The 18,651-nt window shown below is 40.0% G+C and overlaps 1 protein-coding gene across 3 annotated transcripts in view; it reads right to left on the bottom strand.

Moving 5' to 3' along the window:
- The window catches only part of THSD4 (thrombospondin type 1 domain containing 4), a 249,614-nt gene that overhangs the window by 206,448 nt on the left and 24,515 nt on the right, over nucleotides 1–18,651 (bottom strand). For all 3 annotated transcript variants that reach the window (XM_071568247.1, XM_071568248.1, XM_071568249.1), the window contains exon 4: nucleotides 7,142–7,650. In XM_071568247.1, the coding sequence (XP_071424348.1) occupies nucleotides 7,142–7,650 (509 nt within the window). The remainder of the gene's footprint in view (nucleotides 1–7,141; nucleotides 7,651–18,651) is intronic.

The following is an 18,651-nucleotide window of genomic DNA, read 5'->3' as shown; positions in this document are numbered from 1 at the left end:
GCCACCTACTCAAGCTGAACGTAACAGTGATGTCTCACCAGAAGCAGAGGCTCTACATGCAAGACAAAGTGGAGGAAAAGACAGAAGAGAGGTTACAAATATGATTTATAGCTTTATTTCCCAAGCAATATTCCACATTATTTACCACTGCAAAATGTCTTTCAAATTACACTGATCTGTGCTTTTGCCTTGCAGTTATTAATTTCTATTTCAAACAATGCTCCAAATTGGCAGTTCTTTGAATTCATGTAAAAAATTAGTTCTAAAGGAGTTCAGTCCCCTTAGATCCTTATCAAAGCTCTTTGGCTTAAATCTAAGCCCTACTACTCATGGTTTTAACAGGACTGCTTGTTAGTAGGCAAAATCCTCTATAATTAAATCAATTACATACATTCCAACTTAATTAAATCTATTTCTGTGGATAAGTATAACAAGATTCAACTTAGTATTTTAGATCACAGCGAAGTATCTTTTTAGCAGCACTACATTACTATAATTAATTGACAGGTTCTAAATGACACCACCCATTTCCCTACAGTTCAAGTATTTAATATAGAGTTGCCTTGCATTTGTTTCTGAAGAACTAAAAGTAACTTATTAGCTACTCCTGTCAGCAATGAGGCTATTGAAATATCACTCCAATATTTAAAATATAATTAAAAAAATAAAGGGAGATAGAAAAGTCCTTGCAGACACAAAATGGAAAAAAAGCTTGTCTTAATGGTATGTTTCTATTAACAAAATAGGCATGGCCGTTTATTTTTTAATATACTGTGTTTTTCCTTTAGTCCTAAACAGTATCCTTAAAATAATTACAGATACATATTTTTAACCCCTGGCATTTCCTCCATAATTCAAAACTGTAACTGGCCTACAACTGTCCTAGTCAATCATTTACTCTCCAGCCCTCCTACTGCTTTTAATTTTCTTTCATGTTTTATATATTCTTAGGCACACAGTTAACAAGGCTTACTTTAAAAACTGTCCACCATGAATCTTTCCGCTTTTTCTTAAGTGTAAATCACAAAATAAACTGTGTCACCCTGTTCATTATTGTTGTTGAGTTGACACCTCAGTATTTTAGTGAATTCTTTCACAAGAATCATTTTTAACAAAAACGATTTCCTGGATCTGGGAATTCATTTCCACCTACTCAAGAGGGAGAGCTCTCAACAGTCCTGTTGATTCCCATCAAAGCCACCCTGTGTCCCCTCCCAGCACTGCAGCAGAGCCCTGTGCAGCTCTGCATTCCGGGGCCTCACTTTTTACCAGCTCTAAAACAATCTGGAGAAAATCACCATGAATGAAAGAGGAAAGATCTTTGACTGTTTCATATTATGACCATGCATGGCTGTCTGTTCACTGACCTACAAACTGGCCTTGGGGTAGAGATCAGAGCTCTCTGTCAAATGTCTGGGCACGAGAGCCAACCCAGCCCTTCTGAGAGGGCATCACCCCCTGGAAAGCAGGGCCAGCAGCACAAGCTGCTTCTGCCACACTGGAGCATCTTGCTCACACTTCATCAGCACCTTGCAGTGAGTTCATTCAGTGCAGGCAGTCATTTCATCTTACTGGTTTTCATTATGGTTAACTAAAACAGTGGAACTAACCAGTTTGGTTTACATTTCTGGTAACTGTGGTAACCACACCATGATTTGTGGGTATGCACTACTTCCCATGTATCACATAGGCATAGGAGTATTAAAATTATTCTGTTACTACTATGTCCTAAAAATTTCAGCTGCTAGAATTCACAGAGTAACCAGCCATACCTAAAAAGTGCTTCTTCTGCAGGACAAATGGATTATACCACATTATACCGCAAACACTCTCATTTCTACATCATATTAGGGGCAAAAATATTTACATTTTTGTGAGAAAGTAGAATTAATGAATAAGCTCACTAAATAAACTGCCTCTTGGGAATAGGTTCAATTAATGGGATGTAGACTACCTTAAATAAAATTTTCCACCCTCAGAGATCGCCACTAATACCCCAGTTTAGCACAGTTCCAACATGGCCAGTAAAATAACTTAACTATATTTGGTTTTACTGATCTCCCAGAAAGTGCTACATAACCTCATTTATGTTGCTCAGCACTGAGATTCCAAAATTTGAACCCCAGTACTGCAGTCCTTTTTCCAGAGTTCAATAATACCTCTGATCCCAGAAAATTCTTAGCTTCATCTTTAAGATTTGACTGAATAACATAACCATGCAGTTGGCAAGTAAACCAGCAGCAATTCAGTGCAAATAACCTCATAGTTCTGTTGAGATGCATTACCTATGTGAAGGGAATTTTTGTGTTTCTGCCTCTTACTGACTGGGCAATAATTCACTGCTAAAATGCATTATCTCCACCTGACTGAGCACCAGAGTGTTCTCCCTTCCCCTCCTTTGGTCAGACCAGCCCAGGAAGGGTTGAGATGTTCAGCACCAAGACTGAGAAAGCTTCTTGTGTGCCTTGAAATTATAGCACCATGTTAGGGTTTTAATTTTGGTAATACCATTCAAAGTATGATCACAGTAGCATAATAAAAATTTATATTAACTCAGTAATAAGTGAGACCTAGAGGGATTAATAGCCAGATGAGAAGTGCAACAGCAGAAAGCCAACCCGAGGTCACAACCACCCCAGCCAGCTACTCACTTTGTGAGGAAATACCTCATGTAATCATTATTGCTATTAGGATCTGTTTGGAATTTTATTCAGAAGGAAAATAAACATCTTCTTCTCATGGCCTTAAATCCCCCAAGTGCTACCAAAATGAATTATTTGATTACCACCACAGCTCTTAGATCTTTTTCTGGAAAACTTAATCCTCAGAAAGGGATCCAATCCTTCTCTCTCTGTCTTCCTTCTGTACACACACCAAACCCCAATAAGCTTTTATAACCATACTGGGTTTGGGGTTAAAGGCACCACATTTTCATTCTATGAGAGAAGTAATGAAAGGAGGGATGGCTGAGTACTTGAGCTGGGTTTCGTTCCAGGTAGTAAGAAAAGCAAACACTCATGCCAATAAATATAAAGCCTCACAACTTGAGAAAATAATGCCTCCTTGAACCTGAAGACCCAGCAATCACACATTTGCCCACTTCTAGGAACTGGAACTTACTAGAACAGGTCACAGAAATTGCATCATGACAGGCAGTTAAAGATGTTTAAATTGGGTAGGGGAATAACAATTGAATTGTCCCTTTAAAGATTAATTGTAGATCTGCCAGCTGGGTGACCTACATTTGCCTGGTCAAAGCCATCTGGGAGAGGGGGCAAAAGAAATACTTTCAGAAAGGAAATTCTGGTTTGACATTAAACGATAGACTCTTCCTTTCCATTGCTCACAGGCCTGGAAATGCAAAGTGAGCCTATCCAGGGTACAAAGCAGCACTGCAGACTTGCACGTCAGCTGCTGGCAGCAGAATAAAGACCACAGAGCTACAGCCATGTGAGAAGTCGATGATTCTTGGATTATTTCCTCTGCAAATCTTTCCTCTCATTTCTTTTCCAAATACAAAAATAAAAATAAAAGCTTTAGGGAAGCACTTTCCATATTATTGTATTTCTTGAAACTTGCACTATTTATGCAAGAATGCTTTAGCTATTTTATTATTCTGGTAATAACTCTAACTTTTTTCTTTCTGTCCCTAAGAACCAGATACAAGGTGCACATCGTGCTTACAGATGTGGGCACAGAAGTTTTGCCACTCCACCACAAAAGCCAGTTGCTTCTGAACACAGAGAAGGTGGCAGCTGTAATCATCCTACATTCTATGTGAAATTGTGGTTTTGTCTTCTCTATCACCAAAACAGAGAATCAGAAGCACTAAAACCTAGTTCATGAATGATACTTCCTTTCAAGATGTGTTTTCTCTCTTATCCTTGTTGCATGCCCTTATTACTTTTCCATGTGTGCCTCTCTATAAGTTATCTACATGCTTGGATATTTTTTGTCTAAATGCTGTGATATTTTTTCACTATCTCCTCATTCCTGTTTGCTCTTCTTGCATGGTATGCTCCATGCATTTTAGCAAAACCAAGGCTGTGCTAATGGGAACTCAGCTCTTCAAGGCTGGGCAGAGCTCCCTTCCCATGCCACTGGGAACCATCAGAGAACCATCAGCTTTCTTTTAGCATTCCCATACTCATTCCAGTGACTCACCATCATTTCTTAACACACTTCAGTCATACAAAAACTCTGCTGAGAGCACTAAGCTAAAACGGGGAGCACTGAAACTTTTTAAACTAGGCTTCTAATTGTAGGTACCTCCAACTTCCTGGGCAGTCCTGGTTCCTCAGGCCTGACTGAATCACACGTGAATGAACTTTCAAAGGCTGAAAATGTGAATATCCTCTTCAAAGACTAGGTATATCAAATTTTATGACATATAAACTGTATTTTGAATTTTACTGAAAAAAAAAAAGCTGAGCAGTTCTTTGTCAGCTGCCTGGAAGCAGGCAAAGAACTTTTCCACTTGCTGCTAAATGATACAAACATATTGTTTGCTGTAGAGGATTGCTGTTGCTGTCAAACCTATTTGCCTTGGAAGCCACCCAATTTCATTCTACCATGTTATCAATGTGAGCTTATCTCAGTCACAAATGTCCAGTCCTCTTTAATTGCTTTATGGAAGTCTGCTAAAATTACAGCTTTTATATAAAGTACAGTACAGTAAGAAATATGCCCAAAACTTTCCACTAACTGTACATATTGGGAAAACACAGGCATTATTTTTTTAATAGCCTGACATGAATTTCCAGTATCATCCGTTTAGTGAACATTGAACACTGTTCTACAATATAAAAACCATGTCTAGAGTGAATTACATTTTGAAATCCATTTTCCATATATCTAATAGGAGCAGTAATCTCCTTTGTAAAGAAAGGTTTTACTGTGGATTTTGCAAATTAAGTAAAACTATTAGGTTTGTCATTCTAATAATTCCATTTTCATATAACATTTTTTGTTCTCATTCTGTTTTTACAGTCACCACCAAAGAATCTGAAAGTTATGCAATACGACAGGCTTGAAAGCCACGAGGGACCTGCTAACACAAGATGGAAATAACTTATTATGCAAGTAAGATTAAAACACTGACCTTGAGTCCACAGTCTTTTGCCAAGGGGCAGTGTGTGTGGGGGTGGAAAATTAACTGTGGTACAGAAGCTTGCACTGGGCTTAGGAAAGCAGAAGAATTTTCAAAAGCAAAGGCCTCCATCATACAGGAAGGTAGAGACACAACAGATACTATGATCATTTTAGTATTTCATCCGGCAAGGCGTCTCTTAGGAAATAACCCAGCTTCACTTCTGCACACAGTCAGTATCATTTTCTGCTCACCATCCCCTTGTGCTGCAGCCAATCCTGCAGTGATTGTTCCAAACCACTCCAGTCTCTACTGGCCTGCAGAGGCCACCCCAGCAGTAAGGACAGCCTGGGGAAAGGGAGCCCAGCTGTGCCAGCATCCTGGCAGCAGGGCTGCTGCAGAGGCCAGGCCAGCTGGGATTCCCTTGGAGACAGAGGATGCCAAGGGGCTGGAGCAAACAGGCTTTGGATGACTTTGTGCTGATGGTTCAAGGCCAGGCTCACAGTATTAGTAATAACCCAGCTATGTTCTACAACCTGTGGCTGTCACGCTGCGCAGCTGAGAACAGAAGTGCTTTACAGTAAATTATTAAGTAGGAAAACAGAAGAAAGAAAATATGACTTTTGCCTCAATGCAGTAATGTTAACACTCCTAGTGCCCGTCTCTGGCAATCCCTGAATTTCTGTAAGATCATCAGTGCCATATGAATTCATACTCAACAGGTCCAGGCTATCATTTGCATGGGTTTGACAAAGCAGTGACAAAGGAAATGAGCAACACCTGGGAAGATCAACATCCGAACAGCTGGTCCTGCTTCTTGAAACATATATTTCACTGAGACAAACAGGAGGCTAACAGGTTAATTCTATTTCCAACTGTTCTCTCAGATAGAGTTTCTTGCTGGAGCTAAGAATGTCTTTATCAGCAGCAACAGAGTCCTACTGTCTTACTCCAGTCAGGCTGGAATACTGCCTCAAGGTAACATTCTTTTTGATGTTGTTTGGGACAGCAAGATGGCTTTAAAGAGGGAATTACAGTTGATTGCATTGCTCAGAATCTTAAATAAATACATGATGTGAAGGAAGGTTTCTTTTGTTATAGGTTTTGGGTGTTTTTTGTTTGGGTTTTTTGTTAGATACCCAAAAAAAACTTCTCTTCATGCATCTCCCAGAAGACAGTGGAGAGGGAAAGAACCAGAGAACTTCTGGAATACACATTCAAAGGAAAGACAGACAGAATAGAGACATTTCAGGAGCACTCCATCCCAGGGGATCTCCATGCCTGTTCTGCTCAGTTTCCAAAGTGGAAACCCATCTATTTTTCTTTCATACTTATATAAAAAACTGATAGATTGGTATCTAAGAAAATAAAGAAGTGTTTCTCCAGAAATGGGAGAATTAATTGGAATTACTTGTAACAGCACAGTTCTACCCAGCCTTAAAGATGAGCAACTGTTCTTTCGAAATTAATATCAACATATACAGTGTTTAAAATACTTGATGTATTAAACAATCACATTTTGTTTCCTCAAACAGGAAATTTTACTAAAAGATGTGATAGAAAATAAAAAAGCAAAAGAAGAGAAAATAAAAAGGCAGTAAATAGGAATTCTCTGAAAAATACAAAAGAAACCTAGAGTTTTGAGTAGGAAAAAAGTGAATGGGTCATCTTTTATGATAAAAGATTAATTTTTTTTCAAACAATTAAAATCAGACTGGCTGTGGAAGTTAAGAATACAATTATAAAGCTGGTATTTGTTCTGATGGTCAAGGTGGAATTGTCAATGAGAGTGTAGCAGAAAAGGAAAAATTTCTCAATAAATCCTAACACAAATCTTAAACCACAATAATTGTACCAGTCCGTGGGTATATCATCTATATAGTCAGCAGGGAGGACAGCCTTTCACGGGAGATGTCAACATTGCGAAAATCAGTCTCAATCTTGAGCAACTTTTCCATAAGTATTAAAAACTACCAACTCTAATGCGACGTGTCATCCTTAACACACTTGAGCCACGGTGTGAATGCAGCATGTGCACAGACACCCACCCACCTCTTTTCCGCCTGGGCGCTGTGCCGCGGGTGCTGGGGATGCCGCGGGTGCTGGGGATGCTGCGGGTGCTGCTGGCTCTGGGAACGCTGCTGGCTCTGGGAATGCCGGCTGCCCCTCAGTGCCCCCCTGCTCCCATGGCTGCTGTTCCGGCCCCCAGGAGGGGCAGGTGCCCGCAGGCCTGCCCAGAGCTGCTCCTCGTTCCGGTGGAGCGGCACGGACGTGCGGATGGCAGAAATGATGTGGCCAGGATAGGCAGAGAGCGAGTCCTCGTGGTGGGAGCTGTGGTGGGCCAGAGCTCTGTCCGAGGCCGGGAACTGCCGCCCCGGGCGCCGGTAGCCCCGGTCGCGTTCCCGGTAATAGGCAGGCAGGCAGGGCCGGGTCTGCTCCATCACACCTCCGCTGCAGCTCCGCGAGCAGGCAGACCAGGGGCCCCAGCTGCCCCACATGCCCGGAATTCCTGCACTGCTGTCCTCAGAGGCATCTCCTTGCTCCTCTATCCTCTGGGGAACCTGTAGACACAACAGATCCACTTAGGAATAAGAACTCACACAGTAACATGAGGAGAGCACTAATACCCTTGTCCAGCCACTCTCTCAGCACTCATGAGAGACACGGAACGACATAGGAAGTAACTTCCCTTATTCCCGGCCTGTCAAAGGATCGCCTGTCCTGCCAATATAGGAGGAGGTCTCCTACAGCTATCAACCATTCCGACAAAAAGGTTGGGGGCTTTTTTTGGACTGTCTGGATAGAAGATGATTTCCTTTAGTTCTCAGCAATGGAAAGCATTGCATGATGCACAGCTTGGAAATGTGGAAACTGTTGCAATAATAACAAAAGCAGGAAATCAGGTCATTTTTGGTGACCAAATTGGGTCAACAGACACTGGCTGCTCTCTTGCACACTGATACCTCAACAATGGAGATTGATAGTGGTTGAGATAATATTTCAGGAACTCCAAACTAAAGTGAAACTTTTTATGAAAGCAATAATATAGCAGGACAGGCTGATCTCCAACCAACCAAAAATGCTGCTACAGGTAACTCCTACATCACTACTTTTCCACCAGTCCCCCTATTACCACTTCAAGAGAAAGAGCTATTCAGGATGACCCACCCAATCCTACACAAAAATTCCCATCAAACTGAATAAAAGACAGGACAAAATTTTGGTCTCTAGTATTCAGTGTCAGTCCATTCAGCAGCACAAGGAAAGTGAAAGAAAGAATGACAAAGAAACAGAGTCCTCCTTGTGAAGGAAGCTGGAAAGGATTAGGAAATGCAGGGTCTGTTACCACAAGGAGAGCTAACTCTCCAAGCTGTGCCAAATATTTCACCATGCTGACCTTGTGGTTGGAAAGTTATCGGCACACCTAAGAAGTTACAACCACCCATCCCCATCTGCTTGCAGACTTGTGCCCCAAAATTTAGCCATTCTTGGAGCTAGATATAGTCAGGATTTCTCAGTGTTTTGCACTGGGCAAAGTACTGAACTTCGTCACGCAGAAATTAGATGTGTTTTCATAAAATGCATAGTTTTTCTTTTGCTTCCCTTAACCAGCTGGCTGGATCTCAAGTTTTCAAAGCAGGCTTCCAATGTCTCTCACAATTATTAATACGCAGAACATTTTTTTAAATGAGCATACTTTAAATAGTTTATTTATATTATGACCAACCTTTGTACCAACAAGCACACACACATATCAACTCATCTGGGAGACAAAAAAAGGCACTGCCCACAAATGCCTCCCATACCTGTCCAGCCCAATTCAAGAGTGTAGCTACCTCAAAATGAGCTTTGTCTGTATGTCACTTCTGCTCCCTTCAAAGGATCAGAGCCTAAGCCTGTAACTTCATTAATAATTCTGCCTCCAATATTATTGTGTAATAGCAAAAGATTAAGATCTACATCCTTTGCCTCTGCTCACAGATCGCACTGGCAGTCAGTAAGTGAGCGGCTCCCCACCCATGGCAGGAGCTCCCACTCCTCACCAGTTGGCTGGGAGCAGGGCAGGCTGTGGGCAATGTGGTTTGCAATCACAGGTTGGACAGAGCACTGCAATACAACAAGCCAAGCCAGCACAGGATTTGTGGTGCTGATGTGTAACAGTCACTTGTGGTCTACATAATCTAAAGCATTTCCCCACTCTCAGGCTGCTCTCACACTTTCATCACCAACCACAGAAAAACTGCATTTAATTATAACTTCTGAATAACAAAAAGCATCTGCATTAGTGTGATATGTTACCCATTTCTCCCATGTTATTTGAAAACAGGAGCAGATGTCTCTGTATTTAATATGTCTTTTTTCCTGTGGGTACCCCATTTGGCATCAACCTTTATAATCCAATAGCCTGTACAGCCTAATACTGCATAATGTCAAAATTATGAATAACATACAACAAGGTCTTGATTTCTGGCTCTTACATTTGCTCTCATATCCAGTAACAGAACACACAATTTGACCAACTAAACAAGCTATTCTTCAGTTTGTGATTTTTTCAGTAAATATTCACTGCTCATACTTACACTGCACATTAATGTGGCTCTACCTCAGATATGAAACAGTAACAGCTACACACAGAGATACTACTCTGGTCTGAACCCACTATGCAGTAAAATTTACTAATTATAAAACTAATAGTAATTTGTAATCAGACAAATGAGGTTTCACTTGTTTAGACTACTTCTTAATCATTTCTACAATGATTCAGTACACCTGTTTTTTTTAAATGCCAAAGATCCATGCAGGCAGAACTAAAAATCATTAGTCTGTAAGAAACTCAAGTTACCGCTAACATAAGAAATACATCATTATGCAGAAACACAAACTGATACAATAGAGACAAGTGTCAACTTGTTGCAAAGACAACTTTCTGGCTGTCAAACTTCATTGCAGCAAGAATTGGTTCAGATAAAATGATACTTTGTATGACTGAAGGCAATCTAATTTCACACCCCTTAATCTTTACAGTGTAAGAGTTCTAGACACAGCACAAGAAAGTTTAATCTAGATAGTTATGTAAGAACATAATAATAAGACTAATAAAAAAGTAACATTATAATGTCTTCTGATGATGTACAAACTCGTCAACACCACTTAGTTATAACATGACAAAATTCTGAGATGGGAATTTTCGGTAGGAAATCAGGTTATGCATTTTTGCTTTTAGTGAAGGTCTCTGTTTTCTTCCTTTGAGTAAGATGCGAGCTACAGATGAATCTTTAGAGAACATAACATGATAAATGGCCATATCTACTCAGTGAATCCTCCTATGAAAGACTGAAGAAATTGAAGCTGCTTAGAAAAAGGAATGGAAAACTAAGGGGGCAAAAATCAGGCTTCCAAACAGTTTACAAAAATAAATACAAGGAGCTATTCCTTTTCTCTTTGCAGCAAACTGTTCTCTATAGTCAACACACAGTGGGCTTAAATTTAATCAAAGGTGATCCAAATTAGCTAGCAGGGAAAACTAGTTAGCAGAAAGGCAAACAAAGCAGGACAACATTGCCTGAGGAGATTGTGGCAGCACTGAGGACAACCCCAAAGCTCTGCCAGGCACTGACCCTTCCCTAGGGCAGAGCAGCTGAATTACAGGACTCACAGGCCACTTCCCATCCTTTGGGCCTGTGAATTCCAAACTGTTTTGCAGCCAGTAATGAATTCTACCACAGCCCTACGGCACAGGCAAGAAATTAGAGGCAGCTACAGGAGACAGCTGGAGTATTTCAGAACATCTCAGAAACACCACATGTTCAGAGACTTCTACTCTTGCTTTAAAAATGACCCATTACAAGCACACTTTCTGAAGGGAAGGGTTTGAGCCTGCACTGGGGAACTGGGGAACAAGTGAAATGCAAACTGAACTTTTCTTGCCAAGTTAAGTCATGAAAATATTTCTTTAATAGAATCACATAGCCTGGAAAAAGGTAGAGATCAACTAACCCATTTTCATGATTGATCCCTTCTCTAGGTGACCTATTAATACTCATTCTAACTATAAATGCACCATCAAAAAGATTTCTATCTACTACAAATAAATCAACAACCAAATATTTTGCTCTACAAACTCAATTTATCTTCCTTCCCTAATTTCCCCCTTTCATTCTTTCTATACATTTTCCAGTTATTTGGCAGGACAAGGTTTGCAAGCAGAAGCAATACATTTCCCTACATACAGCTGTACAATGTAAAGAACAGCAAGAGAATATTTTAGGTGTGCAAGTGCTTGCAATTTCTACACCTGCACTAATTCCTATGAACTTGCTATCAAGAATTCTTTATAATGATTGTTATGCACCAAATATCTTCCAATCTGCCACCTCCTGAACAGTGAGTGTCAAACTGAACTGAGGTGAGATTTTTAGAAAGGTAGTTGCAGGGTCCCCCCTTCCTTTACACATCAGCTCTGCATCCCCTTCTGTTCTTTTTCCCCGGTCTACTCATATTTTGCTACTTTTGTACACAGGAACTGCCCTACATTCAGATTTTACTTTAAGAGTTTGTTGGGAGTTTTGTTTTTTAATAAAAACATACTGAATTAAACATGCTACCAGTAGGTGGATGCAGATGACATTTTAAACAGAAAAATAGTTTATCTTGAATTCCTGTAATTCAGCATTCACTCTGATCCTGAACCAAAAATTCCAGCAAAAATTAATAGTACACTAGCTGTAGAAATGCAATGCAAATTTCTAGTACTGCCTCTGTCAGAATTTCGAAATAAGATATACATCTTGGGATTTCAGCAGCAGTTGTTGAAACTATACTATGCAAGAATGTCCCTGAAGAGGAAACGTCACTTGAACTGAAAGCCACAAATATTTAAAACTTAAGTTGTTGTGCAGGAGGACAATGGCAGACAATGCTGGACTGATCTGACAAACAATAATTTTAAATATTGCAGGATACTTCATCCTATTAAACTATAGCTGACATACAAATTAACTGCTCAGAAAAGTAGGGGAGGCAAGTGGATAAACCAGAGGGCCATTTAACCCGTTACTCTGTTTCTGACTGTGTGGAAGAAGCAAAGATTTAGAGAACAGTGTAAGAACCAGGACACATTCAGAGACATCTACAGACCCCCTGCTTCTTGCTAATCAGTAAGTTAAGGGCCTTCTTCAGCTAAACACCATATTCCAATTCTTCTTCCTAACAACTATTGGAATTATTCTCCATGAATGCAATTAACACCTTTTTTAGCATATTTTCAATCTTGGCTCACAAAAGATTGTGCTTTTTAAACTGAAAAAGTGCTTTTCTTACCTCTAGTTGTACATGCAGCCAGACAATTTCACCGTGTCTCCCAAATTATTTTCTCCGTGATAAATGAAGAATAATAATTCTGTATTCTCCTTCACCATATCATGATGTTTGATTTGCAATTGCTAACACAATCCAGTCCCAGGATCTCTTTCTGAAATTCAGCAGTCCTAATCTCTTCAGCGTCTTTTTGTAAGGAATTCCTCATTCTCAGCACCTTTTCCACTCCTACATTCTTACACGGGTGTGCAGAGCTGCACTCAGTACTCCAAATGGGAATTAATGGTGGAATTTCACAGTAACAATGATTATAATGCTTGGTGACAGTATATACATTTTAGCCAGCTACATAATTAAGCTGCTATAGCCACAGCCCATGTTACTAAGTATTTTGCAGATACTAAGCATGTTACAGCAATCCAAATTCAAAACTGAAAAGGGGTACAAGACACTGGAAAGCTTTAAATCTGAAGATATCTAAACCAAATCAGCCATTTCTGGGGTGGGCTTTTTTCCCTATTTCAGTTTAGATACAATTATACTATATTTCATAGATTTCATTTCTAACATGCTATCCAGTAATTCTCTTTCTGGTTAAATGCCCAGAATGTAAATGGGTTCATGAACAAATTAATTACATCATATTCATAAATATACATCTAAAAGGGATATCATGGACATGAATGTTTGTCTCACAAAGCTTTATGGTATTACTTTCACCCAAAGGCAAGAAATTGTATCCAGAAGAACATTTTCTCACCTGCTCAGAAAAATGCTACCAATGGTATTCCCTGGGTTAACTCACACCCATGTACTGGACACAGAGTGGCATTAACACAAGCCAGCATGTCATTTCTTATTTTCAGCTACTACTATCCAGTTTGTCTCATGCTTCCCAGAGCAAAGAGGCCCAATTTGTTAATGTTCCCCAACACCCTTCAGCCTTTAGGCATTTTTTCATTGTCTCTTCCATGGTCCTTCTTCTCAGGACACCACATGATAACTCGTGTTACGACACCAAGCTGTCCCTGTCATTGCTAAAGGAGAATGAAGGCACTTGGAAAATATGACCTCTTCTCATTTATTCCATTACTCCAGGGTCATACCTCCTTTATTTTAGAGTTCTGACTGATTAAAGACCTCACCAGGGCACAGCCTGTCACAGAAGATATTCAGGCAGCTTTTATCACAGCCAGGCTCAGCCTGACTGAGGATTCCAACCGCCAGGAAAACAGGATATTGTTACTGTGTAAAATGTCGTCTCTGGGATGAGATGAACACTGTATTCCTCATGAACACTCGCCTTCAATTATAATAGAATTGATCAATGATCAAGCCACAAAGTAAAAGCTGGACTTTGCCTTCTAAGATTTCCAGAGTGTAAAAACAAAAGCAGGCAGACTCGCAGAAAGGAGACCTGAACTGTTGAGAGCAGAGCGTGCCAAACTCTGAATGGGCTGAGGAAATGATAGTTTAGTTTTAGAACCTGTTCAAGTGTAACATTATTGTATTTCCCTGCCAGTGCTGTAAACACATCTATGGAACTCATTTAATTCTTTCACCAATCTAAGCATCTTAAAGAAATATTCTTCCAATATTAGCTCGGCTGATTTCCAATAAAGACCATACCTACACAGCCATGACAATTTCCCAGCAGAAAGTCTTTACAATTCATTTTATGTATGTTCATTTGAAACAACCATACTTTTTATGCCTGTTATAAGAAACATGTGGAACACTGGTGATTTGATAAAAAATAATCTACCAAAAAAACCCTAAAAGTTGCAGATAACTTCTTGGATCTCTCAAGGCTGGCAGAAAAATGGAGCACGGGCCAAATAAAACATCATGACACAATGTGTACATGTCTGCCTGGTTAGTGTGCTCAGCTATTTTAATCCTTCAGTGCATTTTGGAAGCCTTTAATCAGAGAAGTAGTAAACCATTTGAATTTTACAGTACGTGGTAAGTGTAAATATTACCAGCTTAAACGATTTAGGTTTCCGCTCTTTGTATAAAATCTCTGTCTGAACATCTGTGCCTGTGAAGATTAAAGGGCTAAAAAGCCTGGAAAATAGAAGACCTTTGTATTCACAAATCACTGAAGGGAGTTACAATGCCTGGACAACTTAACTGCCCCTTCAACCAACTTTGACCACATCTGAAGAAACTTTAACATTATTTGAATAGTCTAGAAAGTAAACAGCCCTGAAAAAGTTGAGAACAGTTTTTGTGCCTGCAAAGCTTGAAACTTCCTGCAAGTTTGGATAGTTTTTTTCACACCAAGACCACCTCCACTGCACTATGGGAATCCTAGTGTTTGAAGGCAGAGGGTTCTTTCCATTTTTCCAAGACCATTAAGCGCTTTCCAGTAACAGATGGCTCACTCCTGACCTCACTTCTCCCACTGCTTATCAACAGCAGGATTGCTTCTCATTTACAGAAAGGTAGGGATGATAAGCATCAGGCCCTCACTATATCATAAATTAGGCTTTATGTTTTAAACTATTCCTTCATCACTGACTGTCATTTGTGGCCTAAGTCACCCAGCTTACACACCCTTGGCCTCCTCCAGGCCAACCATCTACAGTTGTGACGAAGCTGTTGCCATTCTATCACATTTCTACACTTAGAAAAATCCTTTGGGATCCACATGTGATGGAAATACACATTTGATGTATTCAGTAATGGACATAACACCTCTCTGGATCTCTCAGTGAATCATCCACCCATCACTCCAGAAGTAGAGAGAAGAATCTGTCATAAAATAGAAGACAACATTCCCTAACAGAAGAACTCAACTGTGAATGCAAAAAGCTTCTCACCTTTATCATCACTCTGATCCAAAGCTCAGACAGAATGTATTACTGCTCTGAGGGAAGATGAGAAGCTGATCTATGATCCTGTGAGCTCATCTCCTCTGGAATCCAATTGGAACTAAGATACTTTCATTTTTTTCCAGAGAAACACAGAACTCCTGCTCTGAGCTTAAACAAGTCAGTATTTTTAAATTTAAAAATAAAAATAAAAAATCAGAGGTCCATGATAAAGCAGGTTAAAAATAACAAAATTGTTGGCCTTGATTTTTCAAAGAGTTTACTCACATAAAAGAATGTATCCTTATCCTGTCTCCTTGCCCCAAACAAAGTAGAATTATATTCCCTAACCACTTTAATCCACAACATCAAGGACAGAGAATTAGTAGCAATGCAGAGATAGCAAGGAAATTATTTCACTGTTGTAAATATTCTCTTGCAGTAAAAGGCTAATTTTAAAGGAAAAGTCTTGCCATGGACTAAATCATCTCTTCTGTTTTCTAAAGATCACTGCAATTAGAATAGCAATGTCATTAGCTAGAAAGCCTCTACTTTACCAAAGCTTTTGAATGGAACAGGATGTACATCTATACAGTTAAAGTCCAGGAGCTGTGTTGAAGGCCAGCAGGTATAGCAACCAGTGAAAAACTGCTGGAGGAATACAGACTCCCTTGCAGCTGGAAGTGCTTTATGGAATTGATATGTGTGAAAATACAATCATAATGGACAGCAGGTACTATAAACAAGAAAAACATTACCAAGGAAAAAAAAGTGTGACACCTGTATCCCTTTTTTTGCAAAGGCACAGGCACAGCAGCTCTGTGCAGCCATGGGGTGCCCCAGCTGCCCCAGGCAGCTCCAGTGCAATGTGTGCAGCCCAGCAGGGTGGCCCAGGAACTCTGCAGCAGGGCTGGGAGTAAGTTCCAGCTTGGCAAGTCCTGACAAGTTACACACTTGAGTCACTGCTGACCTTAGGGCAGAGCTTTGCCCTTCCTGGGTTGCAGGGAAGAACACAACCTTCCCTTACAGGCTTCTGAGGCCATGGAAAAGCAAGGTGGTGGCCAGCTGTGATGGAGACCCCACGGTACTCCTTAGAGCTATTATGCTTTAGCTTCGGTCCTGATGTCCTGGCCAAAAGCCAGGCTTGGATATTAACTACTTTGTCTAACTCCAATTTCCTGCAATGTTTCAAGGATACAGTAGAATTGCTTCGTGCTTCACATTGTACTCTGTTACAGTGTGTTCAGGTGTATTGGGCAGCTGGATCCTTTTCAGTTAACAGAACAGTGACTTTTATGGGGTGTGGTAGGGTAGGACAACAATAGAAATGAAGATACACTGTCATTCACTGCCACTATTACAATTGAAACTGTAGGACCACATTTATACACAGAACTTCCTATATGAATCCTAAAAATTACATCATGGTCAGATTTAGTTAACCGAATTCTTGTCACTTGAAATAGTACTCCTAAAGTTATCACCCTCCTTGTACACTCTCCCTTTACGTTCCCACTTCCATCTCCATTACTCTCTTCCTACAGCCCAGTAGGAGGAATTACTCCCCTCATCTTAAGCCCTTTGCAGCAGGGGGCGGGGGGGGGGGGGGGGGGGGGGGGAAGGGAAATAACCACAACAGAACTGCAACAACGCACATCCTAAAGCATATTAATCTCAAAATTTTGTGGGGACTATAGTCACAGTCACTTAATAGCTGCTTTTCTTAGAGACATTGTGTGTCTGATAGCAAGAGATAACATCTATTTCCTCTTTAATTTTGAGTCATCATAAAGAAATAACACTGAGCCAAACAGGCTCAAAATTCTTCAATACTATTGCAGTGCCCCAAGCAAAAGCTTGTAAAAATAAATCCTGACACTGCTTCCATACACTGAAAATCAATTTAATATACTGGAGCTCCACTGAAGTCAACATTCATCTACAACTGAGTGATAAAAAGATACATATAAATTCAAAGCAACTCCATTGCTTCAGTGCTATTTAGTGCCATAACAGCAGCAGAATGTCGAAACAATGCAATATTCATGTCAGAAATGTTATTTGCACAGACTTTGCTACTATTTACATTACCAGTTTTACTAAAACAAACAAGGCATAGGTATAACTACAGCTGACTGTCTTACACAGCAACATATGATTAGTCAAAAATCCACCCAGGAATGACTTCTGGAAAACTGGGAATACAGACTACAGTGGTTGTCTAGGAGAAGGACTGTTATGTTCTACAGTTTAACAGTCACTTCATCACAGTATGACACTTATCAGACAAAGTTAAATTTCAAGACAATAAGCACAGGGAGGGAGAACAGAGAGCCTGACTGCCTGACAAGCAGCAGGAGGGCTGTTCATATGTCCAGTACTGATGGACAAGGAAAGTTAATCACTCAAATATTAAGAAAGATTTCAATCTAACCAATTTCAGAGAGCTTGGCTGATTTTAAACAGTTCTAATACACTGAAGCTAAATAAAAAACTCCTACAAGTATGAGTTAGGAAACTACAGACAGATTTTTATTGAAAAATCTACATTATGTGAGCCTCTCTGAAACTAGTGTGACTTTAAACATGGATGAAAAAAAAACAACAGAAGAAGAAACAAAAGATTAAAAACTAGCAAGATTAAAAAAAAACCCACACCACAAACCACAAACAGAAAATAGTATTTTCTGGTCTTTTTAAGCATACTCAAGTCCTAAAAGAACATCTCAGCTGAACTGTGGGTGTGTAGAAGCAGTTACACTGGATTTCCATCAACTGCTTTGGGGATTGTCCTGGGTTTTACTTCATTTTCCCAAAAGTTTTAGTGTAAGAAAAACATCTAGACTATTTGGAAATATTTTAACGAATTACTCAGCCAAATACCCACGTCCAAATCTCTCATTTTATTTCCCTGATCACAGCTTTGAGAGGAAACATAACCATATGCAGGGTGCACAAGACAGAATCCACACTCTCCAGTACTGCAGGTTCAAGCATCAGTCATGCACACATGCTTAACTTTAAGCTGCAAAATAAACACACAGTAAGGACTGGGATATGGTCTAATGTTTCATTAGACTTCAGCTCTAGTTATTTAGTTTCCACATACTGTACCCTCTGAGAGCGCATGTGGAAGTTACCAAACACCACTTTTGTTATTCACTGTTCTGTTAAAATGACAGATTGTCATTAAACTCTTCCCTCATCCTCCTCTTCTCCCTTTCTTCCTCCAAAATCCAACATCCTCTCACATGGAAGGAGCTCTGCCAGACAGCAGAGACACCCATGCAGAAGTTCACCGAGACGCCAGCACACAAATATCCAGGTTACTGCATGAAAAGAATGGAAAGAACTTTACAGCTACAAAGCTGAGAACTCACACTCTGTCAGAAACATGTCCAACCTGCCCTTCAGAGTTACCAACTTTGG

The sequence above is a fragment of the Pithys albifrons genome, chromosome 13, assembly GCF_047495875.1.
Source record: "Pithys albifrons albifrons isolate INPA30051 chromosome 13, PitAlb_v1, whole genome shotgun sequence".
NCBI lineage: Eukaryota > Metazoa > Chordata > Aves > Passeriformes > Thamnophilidae > Pithys > Pithys albifrons.
This window is presented reverse-complemented; position numbering and strand designations above follow the sequence as displayed.